General features: G+C 30.5%; 1 protein-coding gene and 1 long non-coding RNA gene across 3 annotated transcripts; both read right to left on the bottom strand.

The window, feature by feature from the left end:
* Positions 1 to 9828: 9828 nt before the first annotated feature.
* On the bottom strand, positions 9829 to 10878 carry LOC147814242 (uncharacterized). The gene has a single exon (XM_087160289.1). The coding sequence runs from the start codon at positions 10876 to 10878 to the stop codon at positions 9829 to 9831; it is 1050 nt and encodes a 349-aa protein (XP_087016415.1).
* A 3460-nt stretch (positions 10879 to 14338) lies between these two features.
* On the bottom strand, positions 14339 to 19968 carry LOC147814241 (uncharacterized). Of its 2 annotated transcripts, none has more exons than XR_015432725.1 (4): positions 19807 to 19968; positions 18508 to 18587; positions 17273 to 17348; positions 14339 to 14500 (listed from the first exon to the last, which is right to left on the bottom strand). It is a non-coding gene; the product is annotated as an uncharacterized LOC147814241 (long non-coding RNA). The 2 variants fall into 2 exon arrangements; XR_015432726.1 differs by lacking the exon at positions 19807 to 19968 and adding an exon at positions 19441 to 19778.
* Positions 19969 to 20247: the final 279 nt, after the last annotated feature.

Below are 20247 nucleotides of genomic sequence, written 5' to 3'. Positions count from 1 at the left end.
ACGCAGATGCGGGTGAGTTCCATCAAAAAGTCCCCTGAAAACACGCAACCTTGAGTCTTAATTTTCTTTTTATTGTCGCTGAAATATTTTTAGTAAAAACCTTTTTTCAATGAAGTAAAAATATTACGATTTCAAAGCATTTATCCTAAAAGCATAAAAAGTGATTTTTTAAGCTTTTTCAAAAACTATTATCATTTAGGTTAAAAAATAAGCGACTGGTAAACCTTGTTTTTGTATTTTTGTTGGTTGTCATTATAAGGTAAACGGAAATACAAAGTGAAAACATTTCTCCAAGGAGACGAAATAGTGTAAATACCAATCTTTTCAGGAAAAATATTAATAAATAATAAATAAATAAATTCTTACGCAAAGAAGTTCATTCAGGGAAAAGCAAATAAATGAACATAAAACTCAAGTTCTAAGGTCCTGCAATATGACACTAACCGAAAATAATTTTTTAAAAGTTTCTCATTATCACCGAATGGATTTAAAAAGTTAGGAAAATAATTTTTGTCGATGAGCTTATTTTATTGGACACAACTCGAAATACGAATTTAAGAAAATGGACACAGCTAAAAAAGGCTGATTTAGGAAAATGTACACAACACAAAATGTGTTTTTTAGAAAAAGGACGCATCTTAAAATATGTGAGTAAGAAAATGGACACATCTGAAAACATGGGCTTCGCAACCGGGAGGGGGGGGGGCAAAGGGTTCGAACCTCTTCAATATTTAGGGAGTTAAAAACCCAACATTTTGAGGGGGGGGGGGAAATTTCGATTTTCCATTAAAAAATAATCTATGTTTTTTTTCACAAAAAAATTTATTATATTAAAATATTTATTATAATATAAAAAAGCAAAAGTATTTGTAAAAAAGAAATACACCTCGAAAAAAAAAAACTGCATCAAAAAAATAACAAAATAAGCGTTTACGAAAATAATATAAGCGTAAATGTCGCTCTAAACTTTCTCTCAAATGAGCAATAAACGGAGTCATCAAAATATAAGGAATTTGGAAGGAAAAAAAAAGTAGTTTAGTCAGAGCAGACGAAAGTTTGGGTCCCTGTCATTATTGATTTTCTTTTTTGCGTATTTTCCCATATCTTGACGCGAATCGAACATTTTTTGCAAACAATTATAAAGTTCCTTTATGCTAAGATTATACCGCATACAAAATAATTAATAATTATTTGTGATATTTTATTGTTTATTTGATAAAAGTAATACAATTCAGACTTGTAAGGCAAGCAATTTTTTATATAACCTTAAAGTAGTAATAATAAATTATAAAATACAAAATCTGTCGAACAGTTCACATGAATTGAAATTTTAAGTATATAAGACATTTTTTTTTTCAAAAATACATCGCACTATAGTCTCCGGCGTTTTGCCTTCTTTGAGTATACACGAGACAGACGATTAAGAGGTAGCCCATTAACCATTTCTTTGTGTGTCAGTCATAGTTGGTAGCACTTTTCATCAATTCATTTACTTTTATATTTAGTTTGTAACTGTTTTATCCAGTTACAAAATTAATATGTAATACGAGAGAGAAGAGATGCTATCATTAGGACATAATTTTGATTCATTATTTTTCATCCCATATTTTTGTAATGTATTAAAAAAATTTCTCACCAATATATTCTGCATTTATAAATCTAAATGGCTCATAAATTTAAAGGGCTCTGTATTATGCTCGCCAACTGCAGTTCTTTTTATATTATTTTGCAAATTTCAGGGGTGTACCATAAATGAGACAAAAAATAGGATATTGGAGTTAATTTCTGATTTCTTGCCGAAATATTTAAAACTTGCAAATTGGAATTTCTTAATTGAAAATCCTGCTAAAATTAGTTGCTAATATTATCTAGAAAGGGTTAAATTTTATATTAATAAAGATTTAAATGAAAATCTTTAAAAATGTAGCTGTTAGTATCAGATAACGTAGTTTGAATTTTACATTTTAATCACTTTCATAATATATGATACAAACGGCTACTAATTTAGTTTTTAAGATGCGAAATGTGCAAAAAACGGCTAGGAATTTATTTCAGCTGATTTTGTTCTTAATCAATAATGTATTCACCCTCGTTAGCAACAATCTTTCAATGCCGGATCGAAAATAAATCGGAATAAAATGAATTGGTTTTCAAGACTGACAAATACTTAATGAGCCGAAACGACATTACTTTCCGTTCCCCCTAATATATATATATATATATATATATATATATATATATATATATATATATATATATATATATATATATATATATATATATATATATATATATATATATATATATATATATATATATATATATATATATATATATATATAAGTTCAAAATGAAGAATAAAACAAAGAAAAATTATAGACATATGAAAAAAAGAGGGTGGGAAATAATAAGTAAAAAAAAAAACAACAAACAATATTTTATTTGAAAAAAAAAAAAAAGTGAAATGTTAATTAAAAAACCGGAAAAAAAAAGATATAATCTTTTCTTCAGATATAATCTTTTCTTCAAAAAATTTGAAGTAGAGCTACCATCAAATTGAAGTGTTAGATCTTCATTTTCCATAGTTTTTGTAATTTAAGTTTTTTCAGTCCTTTTTGAAAATCACAATAAATAAAGTTATTCCTCGTACTAACACAATTTACTAAGTAAACTTTTCATTTAGGATAAGAAAATCTATAAAAATTTTCTTAAAGATGTAAATATTCAAAAACATTAAAGATAAATAATATGAAAACATTAGTGATATGAGTCAATTTGTATAAAAATACAAATTGACACTTTTTGACAACAAAAAAATTTCAATCTGAAATTTGTATTCAGCATTGCATACCTTGTTTGAAAATAAAATGTAAAACATATTGACACAATAGTCGTTATTCTGAAGTTTATGACTTCAGTATTTTTATTTTCATGAAGGAAAAAAAATGACACTGGTAAGTCTTGACACTGGTGGTGGATGGTAATCTTACCTTTTGAGGTTCAATTTTTATTGTCTCTATATCCTATTTAATTTTAGCAAAAATATCTGAAAAATTTTTTAAAATTCCTGAAGTTGGGAATTTTTTTTCATTATCTTGAATTTGCATAATTCCGTCACCATGATTTTGACAATGTTGCACACCATTATCACACTTAGTCTCAAGAATATTTGAAAATTCAAGATTATTTTCAGTTTTGCTATTTAAATATTTATTTTTAGTCCATTTTTTTGTTTTATTTTTCTTTAAACTCACTTTGTTTACATTTTTTTTATTCTTATTTTTTTATGTCTGAAATTTTACTTTCTTTAACATTTTCATTTCGTTTTTCTTTGATCTGACATTTTTTTTCTACTTTCTTTATTGGTATTTTTATTACAAACATTAACCAGGATTTCAGGGAAAAAAATGTGTAATGACAAATTGCTTTTATAATCAGAAAAAGTTATCAGTCTTCTCAGATTTTACATTACAACCCGTTTAACACAATTAAATACTAATTGATATCCTAAAAAAGACTTTCGAATTCAATATGGTATTATAATACCATATTGAAAACCATAGATAAATCAGTTTTTGACTGACCTAGCTATTTTCCTTATTTTTAATCCGATGTGCAAGTTTGGTTAATTTACAAATTACCTTTTGTTTCTTTTCATTTTTCTTTTTGGACACATACTTTTTCGAAAATATTTGTTGGGTTTATTTTTAAAGTACTACATGTGTTAGTATTTAACAAGATAGTTTTCTTAGTCACCATCGAGTAGTTGTTACTTTTATTGTTTTTATTTTGAATGCATCTCTTTACTCTGTGAAACACGCTGGTCAGAAAAGTACAAGAGTACCAGACGATTTTCTGAAAAGTTTGTTACAATTATAAAAGCTTTTGAGGGCCTTACAGAAAAAGCGGCAAACAAAGACACCAAAGTGTACCTAATATACTTTTATCACCTGCTACAACGCCAACATACATTGTATCACTTTTTGTCATTGCTACTTATTCTGCCAAACTTGAACCTGTGTGCTATCAGTTGCAAAAAGTAAACAACAGATCTAAAAGAAGTAACTGATTATGTAGTCAAATTGATAGAGGTGCAGCAAATTCATCAAAACAATGCTTCTGAAGACTTTACTGCAATTTTCACGAAAGCAGAACACATTTGCGAAGAATTAGGCATTGAAATGAATGGACCTCGATCGAAGTCGATACATTTGCCACTCGAGTGGCACCTTGACTAGTTCATGATTAAATGTGCCTTCTGAAAAAGCAGAAGAATTTTTCAGGAGATCAATCTTTATTCCTTATTTGGACCCCATTATATCTTCTTTGAAAGACCGTTTTTCTTCTATACAAAGAAAAGCATTTTCACTCTTACAGCTTTAGCCGAATGCGATGAACAAACTGGACAAAGTGTCATATCCTGAAGTTTTAGAAGATACATATGCTGTGTATAAAGATCTGTTCTCATCGAATTTCATCGAGCTACAACGTGGTACGAAATGTGGAGGAATAGAGAAAATTCTTACGAATCCTTCGAATACATCGATTTAGTTATTGAGGCCACACCGTTTTACCCAGATGTAGAGGAGGCAATCAAAATTGGCCTAACTCTTCCAGCTACTACGTGCACTATTGAACGCACTTTTAGTACAATGCGAAGCATCAAAACATGGAATAAATCTACAATGTCTCACGAGAGATTAAGTAGTTTGTGCATGCTCAGTGTGCATAAGAAAAGAATCAAAAATGACTCAGAATTTATTGAAAACGTTATAAACAGATTTGGACAGCAAACAAGATGATTATAATTCTTGTTGATTAAACAATTCTTTATTTGTTTATGTATCAATGATCACTTAATTATTTGATTTTGAATAAAAATATTTTTAATAAAAAATTTTTATAACAAAATTGTTTTTCCGTATATCTTTAATTGTTTTAAAAAAGCCAGGGGGGGGTGCAAGTGCACCTCTTTGCATCCCCCCGCCGACGCCCTTGTATATATATTAATATAAGGTGGTCCCCCCAATAAACTGTGTACATAAAAAATGGAACATTCAAAATGGGTGTTTAAACAAAGCATGTTTAAGAAAATGGACATAGCTTTTGATTCTTTTTTCCTAACTTCTTCAAAACTATCTTCTTCAAAAGAATTCTTTTTCTAAAGAATTAACTAATGAGTCCAAATAAGTCGTAATGTGATATCGCCCGTTTTCCTGTATCACCTAGTACATTTTTTAAAATTAGTTTGAAAGAAAAAATAATGTCAATAATTGTTTTTACAGGAATTTTACGGAATCAAGAAATTGATAAATTATTGATATTAAATTTTCATTGCATGAATTCAGATATTTAAAAACCATATTTTGTTGTTTAGTGTATTGAATTCGAAGAGATTGCTATCAACTTTAATATGCCCTGCCATTCCAACACTGAAGTCCCGGAAATAGCCCTGTAATGATTATGCTAAGTATTTAACAAACAGTAAGGAAAAGTAAATGAGAAATTCCTCGTTTAGCTGTTAAATTTCATTTGAACATTAAAAAGAATCGCTGTGTCCTTTTACTCAAACTCGCATTTCGAGCTGCTGCATACATTTTCTTAAACATGAATTTTTAGCAGCTTCCATTTTCCTTAACAAGCATTTTGAGCTCTGTTCGAATAAAAAACTCAACAATGCTTTTCTTGTTTGTTGGCGCCAATGCTGCATGTTGCTTGGCACGACTCTATCGCCCGCAATCTCTAAAGTTTCAGTTTAAATTTGCTTTTTAATAAGCACGGTTACGCGTTATTTATGCGTATTTTGTTTTTTGTTCATTTTCGTAAATTTATAATTACTGTCCTCTTTGATTGTTTAGTAGCTTTAAATAGGTGGAAATAACAAATATGGAAAGATAAAAGAAATAAATGTAGCATTGAAAATTATTTAATTTATTCAGTTTGAATATTACGAGTGGCTAGAAGTTGCCGATTACGTAAACAATAAGGACATGGAAGAAAGACTAGAGAGATTATAGATAAGATTTTGATTTTTTCTTATGACTTTATGAATTTAAACATTATTTTTATAAGTCTTAGTTTAAATTAAATAACTATTTCACAATTAAAGCTTCTTGATGCACAGTCCTCAAGAAAAAGGAATCACCCTGAAAAACTTTCTTTCTAATGATCGGATTTTCTCGTACTAAGTGCCAATCCCAATGGTTTCTGGGGTGACCTCAAATATGCTCAAAATGTTTAGTGCTAACTATTAATTAAATTACGAAATCGAACTCAAAAACGTACTTTCTTTGAATAAACATATATATATATATTTTTTACATATTTGGAGTCTTAATCTTCAAAATATAGGGGGTAGCCGCAATCTGGGAAATATGGTGGTCCCCATAGTTTTGGTCAGGAGAGCGATTCAAAGTTTGAACTCCTTAATGTCAATTTTGCTTTTTGCGTTTTTAGTCATATTTTGAAAATTAATTAAGCAATTAAAAAAAATTGCAACCATTCATAAAACTCATTTACCCAAAGATAATTTCATGACAAAAATAATTTTTTTAATAATTATTTATTATTTTTTAGTATTTAATTAAATTGAGGATGAAAAAACATTGAATTATAAGGTATGAATGTTTTTATACCATATTAATCTACATATTTTTCAATTGAAAAATCTAAAGTTTCAACTGTTATTATTTATTAGGAGCTGAGAAGAATTAAAATTAATTATTTTTAAAAAACTTATTTGGCGACAGTGAAGAAATAATTAAATGAGGCGATTAATATTCAAATGTGATAAACTTACGAGGAACTTGACTTTGCGCGTGTGTAGCGTGAAATTTCATTCATATTTTTTTCGCTAATAACCGATTGCTAATCTTTTTATTTTTATTTCTTTTAAGCTATAAATACAATGTTTTTTTAGTCGTTTAATAATTTATTTAGCAATTTAGTAAAGAAATATGAATAAAACATTTTGAATAAAAAACATTTTATTCAACGAATGTCGAATTTTATAAAAGCATGCTTCTGATAGAATATGATTATATACCAGATTGTGCTTATTTAAGGTGATTATTTTTTATTTTTTAGTTTGTTTGCTCAAACCGACAGGCCTGTATAGGGGGCAGGGAACTGTCCTTGCAACAAAAAGGTTCTGGGTTCTCTTCTTCTTCTTCTTCCTGCTTGAGCTTGTCAGATATGTGGCACCTCTGCACATGTTGCATTTTGTACCATACTCCAAGCCCAATTTTTCCTAGTTCCATTGTCTCGGGTCGCCTACTTTATTAATATAGTCTGACAGTCCCTTAATGGAATTAAGGTGAAGCTCTTTAGGATATGGATTGCCTAAGGTAGTGAGGCGCGTAAGGGCGAGGGCATCACATTCGTATAGGATGTGATGTGCTGATTCTACCGCTTCACGGCATTTCCGACATATTGGTTCTTGTTCGAAAAGTCCCAATCTAAGTAGATGTTTCCTGAAATGATAATGCCCAGTGATGAAGCCTACAATTGTTTGAATCTTCAATCTTGGGAGCCTAAGAATTTCAGAAGCAATTTTTGCAGAAGGGCTGCTGATCATGCTTTTAGCATATTTTTGTCCAGGAGAATTGCGCCAAACTTTGTTCATCTCCTGTTTTTCCCATTTTAGGACGGCCTTCTTTGTAGTCTTCATATTGATTCCACAGAAGGGTTCCGTTCCTATTGGATTGAAAGAGGATCCCTGTTTTGCGAGTTCATCAGCTCTTTCATTACCATCAATTCCCATATGCCCTGGTACCCAAATAAGAATGATTTTATTCCTTTTTGCCAGTTCTATTAGGAGATTCTTGCATTCCAGAACAATTTTTGATTTAACTTGAAATGAGTAAAGAGCCATCAAGGCTGCTTGACTGTCGCTGAAAATAAGAATCCGCTTACCATGGTAGCCTTTCTTAATATTTATCTGCAGACAGTTTACAATAGAAAGTACCTTCGCCTGAAAGACAGTAGCATACTCCCCAAGACCTTCAAAAAGGTTGAATCTTGGTGACAAGCCACAGACACCCAGTCCTGAGAGGTTACCTTTCTTTGATCCATCGGTATACCAGATTAGATTATCATTTTTTGTATCGATCGTGTTGTTATCCCATTCTTCTCTGGTAGGAAAAACTACTTCAAATGGTCTTTCAAACACGTACTTTCTCTCCATGCAGTCAGACGGCATAAGGAGAGTTGGATGGTAAATTTTCTTAGTAATACTGGTATGACCTCCAGAAGAGGGCTTGTCATACCATTGATATTGCAATTTCATTGTATATGCAGTCATTCTGGCAGAGCTGCACATGAAGATATCTAAAGGAGTCAGGTCCAGAATTGCCTCAAGTGCTCTGGTAGGGGCCGTGGACATTGCACCTGTGATACACAAGCAGGCCAGTCTTTGCAGACTTCCCAGCTTGTCCTTCACAGTTTTCTGTTCCACTTTACACCACCATATCACTGAAGCATATGTGAAAGCAGGCCTGACAATTGCTGTGTACATCCAAAACATCATTTTTGGTTGTAATCCCCAGTTTTTACCAAGCATGCGTCTGCACATCATTATGCATTTTTTTGCTTGATTGATTTTGTAATCAGCATGTTTATTCCAGGTGAGTTTTTGGTCAAGAATTAAGCCTAAAAATTTCACCTCAGAGGCAATATTGATTTCAACGTTAAAAAGTTTTGGGATAAAAAAGCCTTCCTTTTTTATTTTACGAGTGAATGGTATTAGATTGGTCTTCTGTGGATTTATGTCCAGATTCCTCTCCCTGCACCATTTGCTTACATAACTTAGAGCGTTTTGCATAAGTTGGCAAGTTATGTGAAAATCTTTGCCAAGGATGAGTATGACAATGTCATCCACATATCCCTGGGTATAGTAGCCTATATTATTTAGATGTTTGATTAGGCTATTTACAACCAGATTCCAAAGTAATGGTGATAGTACACCTCCTTGTGGACAGCCTCTGGTTGTTTTCTTTTCTAATGTCTCGTTGAAGATATTCATTTGAATGGCTCTATCCATAAGTAGGGACTTAATCCATAAACATAAAGTTTGGTCTATCCCTGTTTCCCTTAAGGCATTAAGGATGGATGGGTGAGAGGTATTATCAAAAGCACCCTGAATATCTAGGAAGGTGGCCAATGCAATTTCCTTTCTCTCCAGGGTGTCTTCAATCTTAGATACTAGCTTGTGTAAGGCTGTCTCTGTAGATTTACCAGGTTGGTAGGCAAACTGTAGATTATGCAAGGGGTTATTGCTACCCAGGTAATCCCTAATATGCCTATCAATAATTTTCTCCATAATTTTGAGAAAGAATGAAGATAAGCTAATTGGTCTGAAAGACTTAGCCTGGTCATATTTACTTTTGCCAGGTTTAGGAATGTAAACAATCCTGGTCTTTTGCCATAGCTTTGGAATATGTCCCAGTGCCAGACTGGCTCTGTAAATTCTGGTTAACACAGGGATGATAGGATCTCCTGCCTTTTGGATCATTACAGGAATGATTCCATCAGGTCCAGGGCTTTTAAGTGGTTTGAAGGTGGAGATAGCCCACCTGACGTTGTTTTGATTGATAACGTTCTTAGCATAGGTCCATTGATTTCTTTGTATTCTTTTTACAGATCCAATGAAATGCTGTCCTTCATTGCTATCCATATCAATGGCTCCTGGAAAGTGAGTTTTGGCCATAACTTCCATTATCTCTTTTCCAGTGGTAGCAAAGTTGCCATCCTCATCCTTTAAGGTGCCAACCATTATGGGTTCATCCCTTCTAAGAATTCTCTGGAGTCTAGCTCCTTCAGAGATATAATTTACCTCTTCACAGAACTTTCTCCAGGATTCTTGTTTGCTTTTTCTGACATTTTTGTTATAGTTGGTGAGGGCTCTTTTATAGTTGTCCCACTCACATGTTTCTTTGCTTTATTAAAGAGTTTTCTAACATTTGCCCTTTCAGTTTCCAAGGAGTTGTTCCACCAAGGACATTGGGGCTTTGCTCTTTTGGTACGTATTGGGCAATTTTTATTATATGAACCTAGAATTTTGTTCTGCAGAGTTTCTGCTGCAATTTCTAGATCATAATTATCTCTAATATAATTTTCTCCCAGTTGAGTCAGTCCCATGATATCGTCTTGGAATTTCTTCCAATTTGTTCTCATGGGATCTCTGAAGCAGCGGTCAATATTTATATTGGAGTTTATTTCAAAATGGATGTTTTGATGGTCGGAACCTGATGGTCTCCCATCTACTTTCCATTTCGTGATATTTTTACTAATAGCCGGTGTTGCTATAGTAATGTCAATTACTTCAGAACGATTAGAAGTTACAAAGGTAGGGTCATTGCCTTTGTTTAAAATATCTAAATTGTAATTAAGAATAAATTCTAAAAGACACTCACCTCTTTTATTTGTGTCTGTGCTGCCCCATACAGTATGGTGAGCATTGCAGTCCAGCCCTAAGACTACCTGCAAGCTGTTTTCTGCACAAAACTGCAGGAGTTTGTGCAGTGTTTGATCAGGTGGAGCCTTCTCTTCATAGGGTAGGTAGACTGAGCAAAAAACAATTTCTCGGTCTCTTCCCTCTATGTTGAGTCTGACTTTCACTGCTGTTAAATCCCTATGAATAAAATCTGTTAGAGGTAGAACCTTAATATCTTTATCTATTAGGATACATGTTCTAGCTTCACTATTAAGATTATAAATGAGCTTACCTTTTGTTCCTTTGAGGCCACTGATTTTTCCCCTTACAAGCCAAGGTTCTTGGATCAGGGCCAGGTGAAAATCCTCATCAAGAAATTTCTTGGTGAGGTTTGTGGTGCCAATTCTACTGTGGTGGATGTTGGCTTGAAGAACCTTCTCCCCCATCGTTTTTGGAAGGTTTGTCTAGGACTTTGGCTTGAACTTGGTGAAGTCCGATATAAAATTTATATCCCCTTTTGCCAAGTGTAGCCGCGTCCAGTTCAGGCACGCTAAGGACGATGGTCTGTCCTGATGGTTCATTCTTCCGATGAAGTATGTTCCATTCGGTTGGAGTAAGCCCACCATTTTGTGCCTCAATCTTTCTCAGAACCTCTTTGGACTCCAGTTTACTACAGGCAGTTTAGCAATGATCTTAGTAGTTCTGACAAGTTTCCTTGCCTCTTCTACCAAGAGAGTTTGCTCCTGCCATGGGTTTATCTCAACTACAATCTGTTCCAGCCACTTAGAGCTCCCCAGATCTGCACAGTTGATGATAAGTGCCCCATTTTCTAGTCTGCAAGAAAGAAAAGTGGGGACAAAACCCTCTTCATTTCTAGAAATTTTTTCAGTTATCAAGAACTCAAGGTCTAGGGCCTGTTCTTCGGATAAGCGCTCAAGAGGATGTCCTTCAAGAATCACAGCCATTTTAACTGCGGTTAGAGCTTCCTTAAAGGTTATACCTTCAGGTTCTTCTTTCCTGGCAGCCTTTGGGGCTACATCTTGTTCCATCCTTTGGCTTTGTCTTTTCTCGCCTCTCTGCTTTGGTTTGGGTTTTTCTACCCAGGTACCTTCAGCCATCTTCTTTTCTCGGGCAAGTTTCTTTTTCTGTGCACCAGATAGTCTTTTTTTAAGTTTGATCCCATACATGGAGGCAGTCATGCTATTAATAGCTTCCTGCCCCACTTGAGATGTTGATTGGGTAGAGGTCATTTCTACCTCTTTTGATGAAGGGTTCATTTTTTCTCCTTCAGTTGGTTTTTCCCTAGTTTCCTTTTCTTTTGCAGAAAGGTCTACTTTGGGATTTTCACCTGCAAATGCAGTAATTTGAGTTGTATTTTTGTCATTTTCAGCCATAAATTACCTCAAATAAAAAGCTCAGGTAAAGAAAGTCAGCCCAGCATTGCCTGAGTTACTGGGTAAGGCAATTACTCTAGATGTTCGCCAGTCAAACTTGAGGCTCCGTTAAGACACTATAACCGCAGTGCCATTCACCCAAGGCACGGGTCGCGTAACACCTGGGTTACGGGAGTTGGTTCGCGACCTCCTATTTGTTATTCAGAGGCTATCCTGTCAGTGCTACAGGACATTCGGCTATCCACCACCTGCCGTCGCGTTGGTAGTCGCTCAAACCGACTAATTATTTCATTATATCTTTTACTCTTTCCTTATGATACCATGTAGATTTTTTTCCGGATAATATACTAATCTATTTTGTTTAATTTTTAACTTTAGCACGATTCCCAAGATATTATTGTAGTATAATTTGTTATCAGGAAAATGCCTTATTTTGTTAAGCAGGAAATACTAAAAATTGAAATTTGTGAGAAGATTCCGAAGCCGTGCCAATTTCAGAATCATCTGATTTCAAAAAAATGCAGTAAAACATACTCAATTTCCGAACTTATTTTGATAAAGAAAAAAAAAGCGGCAAGAAGGCTAGCATACTTTTTACAGAAACTGTGAAAACCAATTTTTCCTATATTTCGTCAAAAGAGGATAAGAATGATATTGCTCCAAGGAAACTACTCAATAATTTAGTTATTTCCAGAATGAAATCTGTTCGATCGAAACATATCATTCCTTGAAAATTAAAACGAGAAAAAAATTAACTTTTATTATTTATCTAAGCTTATTCCATTTATTTAATGATAGCGGTATCAAGGCTAAGGATATGCGATGGAAGCCCCGTTTACTATTATACTTTAATTGCATTAAAACATATAGCTTCGATAATTTATTTTAAGCAAATTATTTAATAATTTTAAGCAAATGAGGGTGTAAAAATAAACTTGATCGAAATACTCCGAAAGTATACCCTAAAATACATGTAGAATAAACTTTGGAATCCATATACTATAAGAAATACCTATTCAAACAACTTCGAGTAGAACGAAAACGCTAACTTGTTTGAAATAGCTGTCTTTGTAACTATTTAATTTCGATTCCTGGTGCTACGGGACATTCCATTTTCACATTTGACTTTTGAAATTTCAATTTGAATTTTTTTATGTCCTTAAAAATGTGACTGAAAAATGACTGCAGCAAAAAAAAAAAAAAAAAAAAAAAAAAAAAAAAATATATATATATATATATATATATATATATATATATATATATATATATATATATATATATATACCCAGGTTAAAATTTTTGCTGGAATTTGTTTGCTAGACAAGCATATAATGCTATGTACCAGCTAAAATACCAGCATATACTACCATAAATCTTTGCTGGTTCCAGCATAATTACTAGCATTCCATACCATGAATTGGCACACTTTATTGCTGGTCCAGCATACAGAAACCAACTTGTGTTGCTTGAATATCTTGCTGGTCCAGCATAATAAACCAGCTTGTGTTGCTTAAATATCTTGCTGGTCCAGCATACATTAACCAACTTGTGTTGCTTGAATATCTTGCTGGTCTAGCAACAATCAAGACCACAACTTGCTTGTTTTTTATGCTTTACTAGCAATAATTCCATAGCAACAGATGCTTTTTTTATTGCTATTCCAAGCATAATTCTCTACCAACAGTTGCTTGAATATCTTGCTGGTCTAGCAACAATCAAGACCACAACTTGCTTGTTTTTTTATGCTTTACTAGCAATAATTCCATAGCAACAGATGCTTTTTTTTATTGCTATTCCAAGCATAATTCTCTACCAACAGTTGCTTGGAATCTTTGCTATTCTAGCATAAAAATCCGACCACCAGTTGCTTGAAATCCCTGCTATTCTAGCATTACTTTCCTACCACCAGTTGCTTGAAATCTCTGCTATTCTAGCATTACTTTCCTACCACCAGTTGCTTGAAATCTCTGCTATTCTAGCATTACTTTCCTACCATCAGTTGCTTGAAATCTCTGCTATTCTAGCATTACTTTCCTACCATCAGTTGCCTGGAATCTCAGCTATTCTAGCATTATTTTCCTACCAACAGTTGCTTGATAACTTTGCTATTCCAGCATTACTTTTTTTACAATCAGTTGCTTTAAATTTTTGCTATTTATATCACTATTATTAATTTCTTATAATCTTTGCTATTCTAGCATTAATTTTCAAATTGTTGCTTTAAATTTTGTCATGTTTAATGCTTTCCTACTAGCAATTATTTTTACTCTTTCTCCACTATGAAGCTCACCTCTCAGGCTTGCTTTTTAACAGTAGGATTATTATGTGTGTATCTAGGATCCCTTTTCTTTTTTTTTTAACAAATATTAAATATGGTGCAAATATACCTTTTTTGATATTAAATAACAAAACCACAGCTGTATGTCTAACCACAACTCATTAAAATTTTGTGTAAAATATATAATTACCAGTAATCATTTGATTGATATTCATATAAGAGAAGACAAATAAGAAAACTTAAAAAAGATTTATTTTGTTTAAGAATCATTAACTTTAGCAATATTAAAACATATATCCTGGATTTTATCAGATATATATCTGTTTCTTTTCTTCATAGCCTCCTCCATTTCTGTGGCAGTAACTCCTCTTTTCATTAGATATTCTCTCATCTGACCTGAAATAAAAATAAAATGTTAATATGGAAAAAGGCAAATAAAAATAAAAACAAGTTTTTAAAAAACAATAGCACTTGGAAAAGTCTTAAGTTTGCTAAAAAAATCTGTTTGTTAAAGAGCAAAATTATTCCAGCTGTGGATGAATTGATGTCTATTTCTGAATAGTTAAAAGCTGAACTTTGTAGTAGTTCTGGTAGTTCTTCAGTAAAAAATAAACAACAAATTTTTAAATCTTTACAAAAATTTCAATTAAGACAATATTTAGTTTGAACTTTCACAATTTTAAACATTTATGTAGCATCTAAGTGATATTTTAAACATCTTTCACTGTAAAATTTTACATTAAGTAGCAGGAAAGCTTCTGCAATTTTTTATATGAGCATGTTAGTCGCTACATTGCCTTTACCTGGGTGACGAGTATGTTGTGTAATCCCTGCCATTCAGATATGTATGACGTTCTTTTTTTTTTTTTTTTAATTAATAGAATTTTCAAAGCAATTTATGAAATAAGCTCTGAAATATAAATATTGGATATATAACACAAAAATATATGCATTATACATTATTGGTATTATCTCATTACGTCCTGACAATATTTGAATTTTGGCCTCATAAGAAACTGAAGCGAATACTCCAATAAAATAGTAAAGTTAAACAGCAGAATCTATGTTTTAACCAAATAAACACCTTTTTCGTATCTAAGAACTTAGTGTAGGGAAATATTTTATCAAATTTATAACAAATAGAACTACACTGTCTCCACTACTTAAATTAGCAAAGTTGCAAAAGGCAGAGAGCATATTGTAATTAAAACTGTTGTGATCAGGATTAATTAATGATATCAGACACATTTGTTAAGGCATTCATAAATTAATAAAATAACTTTCAACTTATAAATTAAAATAGTTCTCATAACACACTGTTACATTCCCTGTCTTTGCCAATGCAGTCAAAGGAAACAGAATATAAACAAACAATATGACAAATTTTGAGACTTCAAAGGAAGTGGTGTTCAGAAAGTGTGGAATTTAAAATAAAGAAGTCAGGCTTCAGAATATATTTTTAGTAAATGGATTGACATTTACTTTCCTTCTTTTGCTAATACTATTGACACTGAAATAAAATTTCAGATGATTAATTTTAATTTAATTGATTTTAATTCAGATAACTGGTAAGAAAGGCAAATGTTATATTATTCAAAAATTACAAAGATGTTAAAATCTCAATTGTGAGTTTTTTTGTAATTTATTAATGCATCTATTGCACAGCAGTATACACCTTTTATGTTATAAAAAAGTTTATCAAATGAATAAATACCTTACTCAATAAGCAATGCTTAAATATGCTAAGACCATTTTACAAGGAGTAACCCTATATTTATTTATTAGGAGGAGTAACCCTATTAATTCCTTTTTTTTCTTTCTAAAAGATTTTCTGTAAAATGGATTGAGTAATAAACTCTCAAAATAAAAGTAAAATTTAAAGAAAAATAAATATTACTTGATTTAGTATATACTAAGGTTAGTTGGTTTAAATTAGATATTTTAATTTTTTTAATTACAAAGTCATACAAACATTGTTTTAAATTATTTTAATATTTTCAAAATGCTTTTTTTTTACATTAAGATATTTTAACAAAAAATATTTAAAATTCATTTGTCTTTCCATTTTATATTTAATCTAATGCTACACTGTGTTTTTAAGAGGATGTCATACCATGGGAGTAATTTTTCATCACAAATTTTGTTTCAATTCCATAACTAGACCTGAAAAATAACTGCGCACCACTGTGGGAAGTAAAAAAAAAAAAAAAAAAAAAAAAAAAAAAAAAAAAAAAAAAAGGAGAGAGAGAGATGAAACTTAAATAAAAAAACTAGTACCTTTTCCCAATCGTTATATGCATATAGTATACATATAACCATTTAATGATCCAAAAACATCAAAATTGAGACTCAAGATAACAGAATTTTCAATTCTATGTCTCCATTATGACTTGTACAGTACTCTGTCAAGCTTTTTCTGAACGATACTTATCTTGTGAAAATTTAGACATAATTTTTGAAAATTAAAAATTATATTAAAAAATCAACACACAATTATAATAAAAATATGGATTTATTGTTTCCTACGATACACATAATAAAATTTTAAGAAAAAATACTTTGTGAAACGACCATTTTTTCCTGAAGTTGAATTTGTGAAGGTACCGCTAAATGGTAGTAAATTCGGTTTGGACAGACCCCTGTTGCAGGTAACTTAAATTTTACTGATGGATCAAAATTTTGATGCTTCAGTATCTATCAATTTGGCTTGGAAAGATTCATGTGGAAGGAGAGTTCCATCACAATTCCCATATTTCAAAGTTGCAAGGAATAGATTAAATGTATTTTGCCTCTCCAAATATTTAAAAAGAAAGTTCTTTTAATTTAGTATGTTTAACAAATTTTTCACATATTTATATTTTTATTGTTAAATTAACTTTTTATAGTCATATTATCTCTAATATGAATCTTTTGCAAAAATATATTTTAAACTAAGTAAAAAATGTCCAAATGAAAAGGACCTATTGCTATCAATTACAGAAAGAAAAAAAACGGGGGAAATAATTCTTGGAGTTTTCTTTTTCCACAACATAATTTTGTTTAAAGTTTCCTTAAGCAAAGCAACCCCTCATTAAAAACAATCATCCCTCCAACACAAACACTAGATGGCATGTTTAAAACCTTGATTAACATACAATTTTAAACTTAATACTTAAGTACTTCACTTACTTCCTGCCAATTCTCACACCCTTCTGTCCATGCTGTCAGTTTATTGGCTCCTGTAATGTCCTCTTCAATGGATTTTCTAAATCAAAATAAAACATTCACATTATAAATTTAAAGTTATAAATATTCATAAAAAAATAAGTTTTATAAATAGTTATTGGAAAATGGGTGATTAACCAAATTTAATATGAATTGTATATTCTGAGAGAATATACATATTTCTAACTGAAATGCTAGGTAGAAAACATAAGTTAGTTACTCTAAGTTAAGTCACGATTAGAGCAAATGAACACATAAAGAATAAGTATTAAAATTTAAAAGTATTGTTCATTGGTTTAAGTCTCAACTTAAATAAAAAAATTTTAGAGAAATCAGCAATTTCAAAATTCATGAAGCATTCAAATACAAGTTTTTCCAAATATCCACTGATATTCATAGCTTTGAAATTTTTGTTAATATATTGCTGTGTTAATAAAGCAAAATTGCATTATTACTCGGACGGCAATAAATTATAGCATTTTCTAAATAACAGTATAATAGAAAAAAAATTTTGGTAAAATTTTTTTAGAACTACGAAAAAAGTAAAAATATGTTTTTTTTTTTTTCATCCTTCATTTACGTCTTCATTACAAAAAGCGGTATTATTTAAAAGAGAATGGATTTATTTTGCAAAAAGCATTTCAACTAATTCCTATAAAATACAATCCTTATACACCATATTTTCATTATAATATAGGAATGTCACCTTTTAAAGTGAAAATACAGCAGGTAGATTAACTAAGAGCCACACATGTATTTGCTCATGTAGACAGCATATATGCTAATTTTTATGTTCTACGAGTTGTGATCAGTAAAATCAGTGTAATTTTTTTATCAGTAAACTTGATAATATGTTTTCAGAAAATCAAATACTTTTAATTGTTAGACACAAAATAAAGAGCACAAATAAAGAGCATATAGAAGTGGTTATTATAACTAAAAGCACAATTCAAGAGTCTGAATATCGTATTAAATGTAATCAGGATTTTAATAACCACATAGCGATAGTAGTTTTAACTGTCTAAAAGCAGCCAAAACCCCATTTGAATTTATAAAAAATTGGAGAAAATAAGGTAAAACTAAGCGTAATCACTGAAATTTGCATAATAACACAATAAAAATATTTGCTTTTTTAAAACCATTTGAAATTCCAGAGCAATAACAATGGAAAAAGCAATTGAGAAACAACATAGATTTACTTGTGTTTAGAAGCTTTTCCTTGTTGCATATCAACAGTCAGCAGGCTACATCTGGCTCACTAGTCGCAGGCTGTGCACCACTATAATATTTCAAATATAGAGCAAAAGAAACAGCATTAAAATAAATAGAAGTAGATACCTACACTAATAAAAATAAATCTAATTATAGATGAAAAAGCTGAAGATAAATTCACAACACCTTTTGTTATAGTGATTTTATTTTAATCAACCAACTTAAATTTTTTAAAATTTCCTACATTTTCTTTTTGTTTACTTTGCAAAATATTTTTTTAAATCCCGGCTGTGAATTCGTGAATTTATTATAAATCAATTTAAACATTTCTAATGTTAGCTATAACAAAATTTAAAAAAAAAATATTGATTACATTGATATAACAATGCTCAAGAAAATTAATGATTTTTAAAATGTTTTAGTCCTTACATATTTATTAAATTTTTTTTTTTTAAATGTATTTACTTTATTAAAAATAAGGAAATGCCATTGACAAATCAAGCATGTTTTTCAAAAAGATTCAAATAAAAATAGTTAGGTTAAAAATAAATATTTGAAATAATTGATAGACATTTTTTATAGACTCTAATTTGTAATATATTTTTGGTAATTCTAAATCACAAATTTGATTCATTATTAAATTGTTCAAATTATTAATTGTAAATCACAAAATTGTTCATTATTAAATACTCTGAAATTAAAATTCAAAAGTTTTGTTTACTTAATATTTCCATTAGAAAATATTATCTTAAATAAAATAAAACAGTTAATTTTTTTTTCCTTCTTTTTACAAAAAGAATTTATTTTAACATTACATTTCAATAGAATAGGACAACAGCAAGCCAAAATTTTAATCATAACTGCGAATAAATAAATTTTAAAATAAAAAATTATTTTAATAGAAATTATACAAACGTTACTTTAACATTATCTTCAAATGCTAAAACTATTATACAACATGACGCAAACAATTAGAGAAATTAAATATGATTTAAAAGCTAATTTCGTCACACAAAAAAATTAGGACGGTAATATAAGTATTTAAGATGCAACATTTTTACTGTAAACTAAAATAAGACTTAAACAGAATCTTTCTTAAAAGAATTCAAAATGTAAATAGACTGCTAAGCCTAACATGATTGCAATTCAATGCTAATAACAACATTATAATATAGATAATAAATGCGCACGCATTATTTAAATGAAACTCAAATCAACTATTAATAATAAAGATAAAGTACATTTAAATAATAGTGATAATAATAAATAACATAAAGAAAACTCACCTCATTCATATGAATCTGCCGCCGCCATGTGTGTAAACAATTGGAGCAAGGTGCAAACGAGTTTAGTCATGAAGAGAGCGCACCAGTTTTACGGATCAAAAGTTGAAAAAGTTCAGTAAAAATTCACTAATTGAAGGGAGTAAAAGAACGTTCAGTCTATTTAGTCTCAGAGAGCGCATTTTAATAGAATTTTATTAAAATGTAAATTTTTTTCTTTTCTTTTTTTTCTATGTTATTACTTGAATGCGCTTTTTATATTGCATATAAATATTTATGAGAAAAGCAACAAATAGAAAAAACAAATTAACTCAATTAACTAAATATAATCGATGAAAAATAGTTTTATTGAATAAAATTTTCAACTTTTTAATTATTTATTTTATTAAGAAACAAATTTATTATGACATTCAGTTATTTATTTAGTTTATCAAAAAATTAAAA

The sequence above is a fragment of the Parasteatoda tepidariorum genome, chromosome 3 (genome assembly GCF_982258835.1).
Source record: "Parasteatoda tepidariorum strain Cologne lab strain chromosome 3, Ptep-v5.0, whole genome shotgun sequence".
Taxonomy (NCBI): Eukaryota; Metazoa; Arthropoda; class Arachnida; order Araneae; family Theridiidae; genus Parasteatoda; species Parasteatoda tepidariorum.
This window is presented reverse-complemented; position numbering and strand designations above follow the sequence as displayed.

What these genes read in the sequence shown, in the direction of transcription:
- LOC147814242 (XM_087160289.1), bottom strand. Translation starts at nt 10,878, where the DNA reads ATGGGGGAGAAGGTTCTTCAAGCCAACATCCACCACAGTAGAATTGGC.